Raw genomic sequence first — 9,762 nt, 5'->3', positions numbered from 1 at the left:
GTATGACAGAGTCATAGACTGTTTCGTCAACATGAAAGAGAGGAGGATGGCATTGGGGTGAGTCATTATGTTTTTTTCTACTTGCATGAACACACACACACACACACACACACACACACACACAGAGAAATCAGAACCATGGAAAGCCACATCATATTTAGCTTACATTGCTTGGACTAAATTGTTTTTGGTATCTTTTAGTTGTTACTGTATTAAACTAAGCATAGGTGATTTGATGATGTTGAAATGTTGAAGTTGAAATGGTGCTGGAATAGTGGAGACAGCTCCTGTTTTCTTTGCGACTTGCGGTAACTCTCCATGGTTCTAAATCAATAGTTGTTTAGTAGTCCGAAAATGTCGGAAACATTAACTTGCTTGACCATGCTGTAGGTCATGTAACTGTCTGTTACATGCAATTTGCTTTGTTGACTTCACCGGACGGAGGTTGCTCTCTGATTTTCTGATGAAACAAAGGTGTGGTTGAATTTATTCTGCCACTGTCTTCTTATTGTCTCGGCCTTTAGGCCGATATATCACGGTGGCAAGGCATATGAACTAACAGGTTATAGAGCAAACAAAGGTTGTAATATGTTATTTTTTTCTGGCTTTGCTTCCCCAGTGATTTTACCCAAGCACCACTCTACATGCATAGAAGAAGAACAGAAGGCATTTGAAACATATCTGTTTATTTAAACATCAGATACATGTAGGACCTAGGTACTAACGTCTTGTGGATTAAACATATCCAATGTAACATACATTTATGAAGGAAATTCAATAATGCAGTGAGTCTGAGTTTATAACCCCTCCCCCAATCTCCTAATAATCTTTCGGTGTCACTGTGAGTGGATTGTATTACAGTAGTTCATATTCTTTGGCTGTGTTCAGACCTTGACTTGGGCAGCAGCTCACTGGAGCTGAGTACCAGCACCTCAAATTCTCTACTGCTTGAGCTCCTGTTCCTCTTATAGAATATTAACTCAAAAGTATTGTGGAGCTCCTGTACCCAAATATAAACAGTACCGGCACCCATAATGTGTACCAGAACCCATTTCAGTCCAAGTCAAGCACTGACTGTGTAAATATCAATCTATCTGCATTTGTTCATAAGACACAGTGAGAAACACTATCAGTCAATTTGTGTTTTAATCATTTCTCATCTTCCCATTTATGAGTGGCAGAATTATGGACCAATCAAAATAAAGGGCCGCTGTCAGATTTCCATGGCTGCCGCGCCCCTGGCCTCAGACGACCCCGTCCCCACAGACAAGGCAGCTTGTGATTGTCTTTCATCACAGCGATGGTGTTGCAGGAGTCTGGCTTGCGGATCACATCACACCAATCAGGGTAGTCCACGGGTTGAGATCCACTGTGAGGAAGGTAAAGAGATCAATAACACACTTTGTTCTATCAACGCTCAATACAATCAAACAGTGTCTATGCCGAGGTATGTATTGTGACGTAAAAGGCTACAGTGTGATGGTCACACTTACTGATCACAGCAGCCCACTCCAAATGGCTCCATACAGACACACTGGTAACAGTCCTTAGTCATCCAACTCTCTCCTATTCCATACACTTGGCCCATGTACTCACAGCTTCCTATAAGACACATACACACACATAGTTAATAAACTCACACACACACACGCACGCACACACACAGGTACACACACCCACACACACACACACACATACACACAGACCTTTGGTATCGAAGTAGCACTCCCCACTGTTGTAGACAGAGAGACAGGGCATAGTGACACTCAGGATGAAGACTAGAGCCAGCAGCATCATCCTCATCATCCTCACTGGGTCTGTCATCTCTGTCTGTGGATGAGGAACCAACTCAATAGTCAGACAATAGTCAGTCCATAGGGTTTAGTGTGGTGCATAGAACCAACTTTGTCAATTATGAGGAAAGAAAGATATACTGTATACTCTTAGAATTAAGGCTATAGAAAGGAAATCAGTTAATTCCATCTTAGACAAATATTCCCTCTCTCTGTCCATCTCTCACTCTTTCTCTCCCTTAATCTCTCTCTTTCTTTTCCAAACTCACCATCTTTAATTCTCTTTTTTCCATCTCACTTACCCCTCAAAGATCCCTCTTTGTTGTGAAACTTTCGTCTTTCTCCCCCTCTATCTTCTATCTGTCTTCTTGGACAAAGTCTTCAGTTCCTGATGTCTTCTGACTGTCTTCTTGGACAAAGTCTTCAGTTCCTGATGTCTTCTGTCTGTCTTCTTGGATAAAGTATTCAGTTCCTGATGTCTTCTGTCTGTCTTCTTGGACAAAGTCTTCAGTTCCTGATGTCTTCTGTCTGTCTTCTTGGACAAAGTCTTCAGTTCCTGATGTCTTCTGTCTCTCTGTCCAGTGTTCCCTATCCCTCCTCTCAGCCTGACCCCCTTGGTGTCAGTCTTGGACTGTGGTGTGGTCTGTTCAAACTCAGATATTTATACAGCACCTAACCCCCCTCCAACTCTATAGGTCCATCTCTCTCTCTCTCTCTTTATGGTTATCTTTCTATGCCTTGGACACACACACACACACACACACACACACACACACACACACACACACACACACACACACACACACACACACACACACACACACACACACACACACACACACACACCACACACACACACACACGTTGGTATGACTTGCCTTCGTCATCTCTTCTTGTTTCCCTGCAGTGATTGTCCCTGTGAATACAGTGTGGACTCACTCAAATAACAGTTGCCCAAGGAAGCAGTTATGAGACCCTTTTTATGGATCCCCCAAACTGGATGTGACATGAGGCTTCAGAGAGTTAAACCACTGGTGATCTCTATCAATGGAGCTGTTTAGTAACCATTGAGCTGTGCCATCACGGGACAGCAGGTGTGTGTGCGTGTGTTTGGTTTGTAATTGTGTGTGCACCTTTGTGTGTATATGAGGGAGGGAAAGTCATTGAGAGAAGGTGTCTGCAATATTTGAGGGACCATGTTGCGAGACCACATTATAAGGCCATACAGTATACCAGACGTCCTCCTATAGCTCCTTCCACCAGCCTCCTCTGCGGTATACCCATTGCGTGCCTGAACACATTTATTTAGCAGATGCACTTTAATTTAGATTACGAGGAAGTATTTGAATGGCTGCATTTTCCAACAATTGCTTTATGATGCAATTACATTAATACATTAATGCATATCAGTCATCATGTATAACAAGAGGTCCTATCACTTATGATGAGTCATTTAAAGCTGGAATCCTTAATTGAAACAATAACAAGGCGTCAACCCCGCCTGTGTTTTGGTAAAAAGCTGAGGGATGGGCCTGGAGAAATGTAAGCACTTTCAAATTCAAAGCGAGAGCTTTGATTGCAAGGACTGACCATCCAGATATCAGAATGATAGGTTTAACCATGTTTTGAGGCTATACAGTGTTTGTTTACATTTACTTTGTTTACAAACATTGGAGTATAACAAGCCTATATTTTGGGTTCTGGTGGGGTATGACAATTGAAGCTCATGAGGCATTTATAAGTTATATTCTTCAAGAACCAATGGCTAAACTGTATATCATTAAGTCCTAAAAGTGATGTAGCAACTAAGGATTCTAGCTTTAAAATGTGTTTGTGAATATGGCATCACTGTGTTTCATTGACCTTTATAATGAATGTCATTAAATATCTTAGAAACATGCAGCCATCTAATTATGTAGATATAGGCAGTGTTATCCACACTATATCAGCGTTTTGTGTGTGTCTGTGTGTCAGAGTTTATCTTGTTATCTGTTGTTTATACACATTCATGTTCTTTCTTTTTTAAGTTGTTTGCATTCACCACCTCTGGTGTCCTGATAACACTCACAAAACAACATATACACACACACCCCTACACCGTGGGTGCTACACACAGGAGATATAGAGATCTATGGTGCTGCTGTGACCCCATATTGATCTATTCTGTCCTATCCTGGGTAAGCAGCATCTGATAGATATTAATATCCTCTGAAATCAGAAACCCACCCAGTATACACTACTACCCACATCAGCCAAATTTACATCATTGTGATGTACTATACAATTTTCCTAATACTTTAAAGTATTAGCATGTACACAGTGGTGTAAAGTATTTAAGTAAAAATACTTTAAAGTACTACTTAAGTCGTTTTTTGGGGGGTATCTGTACTTTACTATTTATATTTTTGACAACTTTTACTTTTACTTCACTACATTCCTAAAGAAAATAATTTACATTTTACTCCATACATTTATCCAGACACCAAAAAGTACTTGTTACATTTTGAATGCTTAGCAGGACAGAAAAATTGTCCAATCATGCACTTATCAAGAGAACATCCCTGGTCATCCCTACTGACTGATCTGGCGGACTTACTGAACACAAATGCTTCGTTTATAAATTATGTCTGAGTGTTGGAGTGTGCCCCTATGCATACATTTAAAAAAAAACTAAATTCTGCCGTTTGCTTAATATAAGCAACTTTTGATACTTAAGTATATTTAAAACCAAATCATTTGTTACTTTTACTCAAGTAGTATTTTATCAGGTGACTTTCACTTTTACTTGAGTCATTTTCTATTAAGGTATCTTTACTTTTACTCAAGTATGACAGTTGGTTACTTTGTCCACCACTGCATGTACACATCACAAACATGATGATATTACTCATTATCCTTAATCACATTGGCCGTTGCGTAATGACTAGCACAAACTATTAGTGTCTGGAAGTAAAGTGGAAAGTCTCTCGTTCCCAAACTACGTCAAAGATCCGATAATTAAAGTATAAAAATAGGCTGCCGAAGACTTCTCGCAATATCTCTGCATATGTAATACTGTTGAGGGACATGGATTCAGAGAGAGGGGTGAGTAAGGGAGAGATGAGGGAAAGAGGGTGAGAGGGTGAGGGAGAAAAACAAAATGACAGAGAGCAAGGGAGGGGGAGAGAGTGAGGGAGGAAGACAGCTAGGGAGGAAGACAGCTAGCTAGGGAGGGATGGAAAATGAGAGAACGAGAGAAGGAAAATGTCTCCGTGAAGTTTGCTAATTTGAAATGGAGTTTTTGGAAGGCCAATCCACGTGCATCCTCTTAAACATGCAGAGGCAACATCAGCAGCCTCCACAGTCTGGACCACTTCCTATCTGTGGGACTGGGATGGGCTGCTATGGCCATGGCTCATAACTGCAATAAGGTGCCATTATAATTAGCCTACTGTTCACTCCTGATTAGTGCACATCGGATAAGACAATCTTTGTGTAAGTGCATCAGTCCCAATTTAGATGTCCACAGTGGATTCAGTATATCTGCTCCTGATATCTATATAACAGTTCCAAACTATTGCAGATAGCAGAAGTCAACTGTACCCTCTTTGACCTGACAACCAGGAACAATTCTCTGTACTGCACATAAAAAGGTGCATTTGCATTTGTTGATGGACAAACCCCAGTGGAGCATAAATGGTTGTTTGTTTTGTGGGCAGAGTCTGTTGTCAGCTGCCAAACTGGAAGTGCAAATATTGCGGAAGAGATTCCCTACACACAATTTTTATTTATTTTATTTAACTAGGCAAGTCAGTTAAGAACAAATTCTTATTTACAATGACGGCCTACACCGGCCAAACCCGGACGACACTGGGCCAATTGTGCGCCGCCCTATGGGACTCACAATCACGGCCGGTTGTGATTCAGCCTGGAATCGAACCAGGGGGTCTGTAGTGACGCCTCAAGCACTGAGATGCAGTGCCTTAGACCTCTGCGCCACTCGGGAGCCCATACTCGGATGTCAAACAACATTAACCATTACACCTCTGCAGTTCTCATTTGTTCACTGTTTTCTGTATACACAGCAGACACAGATCTTATCTCTAGAATCACTGTGGCAACATTTCCCAGTCAGTCTTTTCCAGGTCTTTATTCAAAGTAGATGCAAAAGCAAAGACAATTATTCATTTTTTTACTAAATCTAAGCAGGCTTCAATATAGCCTACTACTACATTACATTGCCTGAATGTGGTCAATAGGTTATTTTAATAATGTGAAGAGATATAAAATATAAATGTTTGTTTCATTTTAATTTACAATATAGTTGTCCATGCTCATCTATTAAAAAACTGGATAACTCTTTAGAATAAAGTCAAATACTAGCTAATCAATAAAGCATTTATTAATGATTTACAACAATACAAACCATGATTATCTGACCCGACAGGCCTATTAGTACCCAGGGTCTGTAGATGTGTGCCAGGCTCTGTAGGAATATGTCTGATATTTAGTTGACGTGATTACGCAGGAGAACAACCGAATATCAAACATATCACACAGCCCCTGGCCAAACAGGACCCCATGCAGCCGTCCTGTCTTCTGCCTGAAAGGAGACAGGTATGGGTGTGTTTTTAGGACAGATATTTTGTGTGCTAGTGTTGAGAGGAAGAGAGATGAAAAAAGAAACATCAGGAAAAGGTGAAATGGACAATTCATTTTGAAAAACAAACAAACAGGTGGTATAAACTGGTTTAAGAGATTTGATGTTTGTAGTAAGTGTACATTTAACATGGTATTTAGTTTCATAGGGAGAGGACCAGACATGGATGAGATCCAGAGTTCCACCAGAGAGAGAGAGAGAGAGAGAGAGAGAGAGAGAGAGAGAGAGAGAGAGAGAGAGAGAGAGAGAGAGAGAGAGAGAGAGAGAGAGAGAGAGAGAGAGAGAGAGAGAGAGAGAGAGAGAGAGAGAGAGAGATACTTACAATGTTTTCTATGTCCCAATACCGTAGTCCTCTTTATCTTGGTCCAGTGTGTGTGTCATCTCCATTTCCCATGTTCTGTGTTGTTGACATGAAGAGCAACAACCGTTCAATGCATGTCCCCTTCACACATCTACTCTAGGTACAAAGGTGTTATGTCTCAGCATGTGGGTGCGTAGGTTTGTGAAGTTTCCGTAAATTGTGTAAGTACAAGTCTATGTCTTTTTAGAGTGCTGGGGTATTTGAGAACATACAGTATGTGTGTGCATGTAGCTGTGTGGTTGTGGTCTGTGTGTAGGAGTTTGTGTGAGTTCCCTGTGGGACGGGGTATATATACACCCCTGTAAATTTGTGGGGCTCCACACACACCCATACATAATTACGAGTATATTGATTGCTGTGGCCTGGGGCCCTTCCTCCCTGCATTAGCCGGATCAATACATCATGACTTTCACCCAGCCGTGAGTTCACACACTCTCTCACTCACACACACACACACACACACACACAAAAGTCAATCAACTCCATGTTGGAATATGTGTTCTTAGCTGTAACTATGGCTATAACGTCACATACAGCCTTATAAGTGGACTACCTTTGGGAGATCAGTAGAGAGGAACGTTGTTTGTGTTGATTGCTGCTCACTCCAGCAGTGGCCCTGTGGTGGGCATACTGTGGATGGATGTACTGTAGACAAGATATAAATAACCTGTCTTCTGTTTACAGCCTTTTTCTTTCTTTCCAGCCACAACCCTGTTGTCAAGGTGAGCCCTGGTTGTCAAGGTGAACCTAGTCGTCATGTTGACCTTAGTCATCAAGGTGACCCATGGTTGCCAATGGAACCCCATGGTGGCTTGTGATGTCATCTGGTCAGATTCCGCCGTGCGTCTGTGTGTGTGTCTCACACTGAGTGCAGGTCAAGGTTCATCACTCTTGACACGTGAAGTGCTCAATGAGAGCAGAGCAACACTTCTCTGGGTGGTATGAACCCACACCTTTAGGGGTGGTATGAACCTACAACTTTATGGGTAGAATGAGGGAGGGATCTGAAAAGGGAAAATCATCCAGTTCAACCAGGGGTTTGGTGTGGTGTCGTGTGAGGGGATTCATAGTCTTATTTCACAATCATCCAAATATTCTGTTTACTTCCCTACTTTCTATCATGAGCCTGCCTCAGATGTGCCATCTAGCCTTCTACTGGGTTCCTGTAGGACAAAAAGTGTACAAAGGATATTATAAAGTAAATATGAACAACAACAAATCTGACTGTTTTCCAGCAAACCTGACCAACAGAAGGTTATTAAAAAATATACACTACCGTTCAAAAGTTTGGGGTCACTTAGAAATGTCCTTGTTTTCAAAAGAAAAGCAATTTCTTTGTCCATTAAAAGAACATCAAATTGATCAGAAATACAGTGTAGACATTGTTAATGTTGTAAATGGCTATTGTAGCTGGAAACAGCTGATTTTTAATGGAATATCTACATAGGCGTACAGAGGCCCATTATCAGCAACCATCAGTCCTGTGTTCCAATGGCACGTTGTGTTTGCTAATCCAAGTTTATCATTTTAAAAGGCTAATTGATCATTAGAAAACCCTTTTGCAATTATATTAGCACAGCTGAAAACTGTTGTGCTGATTAAAGAAGCAATAAAACTGGCCTTCTTGAGACTAGTTGAGTATCTGGAGCATCAGCAATTGTGGGTTCGATTACAGAATCAAAATGTCCAGAAACAGATAACTTTCTTCTGAAAGTTGTCAGTCTATTCTGAGAAATGAAGGCTATTTCATGCGAGAAATTGCCTTCACAGAACAGCGCAAACTGGCTCTAACCAGAATAGAAAGAGGAGTGGGAGGCCCCGGTGCACAACTGAGCAAGAGGACAAATACATTAGAGTGTCTAGTTTGAGAAACAGATGCCTCACAGGTCCTCAACTGCCAGCTTCATTAAATAGTACCCGCAAAACACCAGTCTCAACGTCAACAGTGAAGAGGCGACTCCGAGATGCTGACCTTCTAGGCAGAGTTGCAAAGAAAAAGCCATATCTCAGACTCCCCAGCTTAATATTTAATTTTTATTGGCCAGTCTGAGATATGGTTTTTTCTTTGCAACTCTGCCAAGAAGGTCAGCATCCCGGAGTCACCTCTTCACTGTTGACGTTGAGACTGGTGTTTTGCGGGTACTATTTAATGAAGCTGGTAGTTGAGGACCTGTGAGGCATCTGTTTCTCAAACTAGACACTCTAATGTATTTGTCCTCTTGCTCAGTTGTTCACCGGGGCCTCCCACTCCTCTTTCTATTCTGGTTAGAGCCAGTTTGCGCTGTTCTGTGAAGGGAGTAGTACACAGCGTTGTATGAGATCTTCAGTTTCTTGGAAATTGCTCACATGGAATAGCCTTCATTTCTCAGAACAAGAATAGACTGACGAGTTTCAGAAGAAGGTTCTTTGTTTCTGGCCATTTTGAGCCTGTAATCGAACCCACAATTACTGATGCTCCAGATACTCAACTAGTCTCAAGAAGGCCAGTTTTATTGCTTCTTTAACCAGCACAACAGTTTTCAGCTGGTCCACTCCTCCCCCTGTCCTACAGTTGCCGGGCGGTAACAGTGACCTTGTGAGTTTGCTTGAGCGGAATGATAGGCCTAATTTAAGCCTGAAGGGAGCATTGTCATCTGTTGAGGGAGGTAGGGGGGAGGGAGGCAGGGGGGAAGAGAAAGAGAGGAGGGGGAGGCAGGGGGGAGGGAGGCAGGGAGGAAGAGAAAGAGAGGAGGGGGAGGCAGGGGGAGGGAGGCAGGGGGAAGAGAAAGAGAGGAGGGGGAGGCAGGGGGAGGGAGCCAGGGGGAATAGAAAGAGAGGAGGGGGAGGCAGGGGGAGGGAGGCAGGGGGAATAGAAAGAGAGGAGGGGGAGGCAGGGGGAGGGAGGCAGGGGGGAATAGAAAGAGAGGAGGGGGAGGCAGGAGGGAGGGAGGCAGGGGGAATAGAAAGAGAGGAGGGGGAGGCAGGGGGAG

General features: G+C 42.4%; 1 protein-coding gene across 1 annotated transcript; it reads right to left on the bottom strand.

Moving 5' to 3' along the window:
- Positions 1-723: 723 nt before the first annotated feature.
- On the bottom strand, positions 724-2,405 carry LOC121542344 (prostate-associated microseminoprotein-like). Its single transcript, XM_041851744.2, has 4 exons — positions 2,096-2,405; positions 1,707-1,830; positions 1,494-1,602; positions 724-1,369 (listed from the first exon to the last, which is right to left on the bottom strand). The coding sequence occupies exons 2-4, from the start codon at positions 1,822-1,824 to the stop codon at positions 1,195-1,197; spliced, it is 402 nt and encodes a 133-aa protein (XP_041707678.1). The 5' UTR covers positions 1,825-1,830; positions 2,096-2,405; the 3' UTR covers positions 724-1,194.
- Positions 2,406-9,762: the final 7,357 nt, after the last annotated feature.

Source organism: Coregonus clupeaformis, chromosome 28 (assembly GCF_020615455.1).
Source record: "Coregonus clupeaformis isolate EN_2021a chromosome 28, ASM2061545v1, whole genome shotgun sequence".
NCBI lineage: Eukaryota > Metazoa > Chordata > Actinopteri > Salmoniformes > Salmonidae > Coregonus > Coregonus clupeaformis.
Note: the sequence above shows the minus strand (reverse complement) of the source record. Positions and strands in the feature narration are given on the sequence as shown.

Bases quoted from the DNA above. Each gene is read 5' to 3' on its own strand.
- LOC121542344 (XM_041851744.2), bottom strand. From the start codon at position 1,824: ATGACAGACCCAGTGAGGATGATGAGGATGATGCTGCTGGCTCTAGTC. The intron at 1,603-1,706 runs GTCTGTGTGTAT...TGTGTCTTATAG, and splicing joins GTGCTACTTCGATACCAAAG to GAAGCTGTGAGTACATGGGC. The intron at 1,370-1,493 runs GTAAGTGTGACC...CCTTCCTCACAG, and splicing joins GGAGTGGGCTGCTGTGATCA to TGGATCTCAACCCGTGGACT.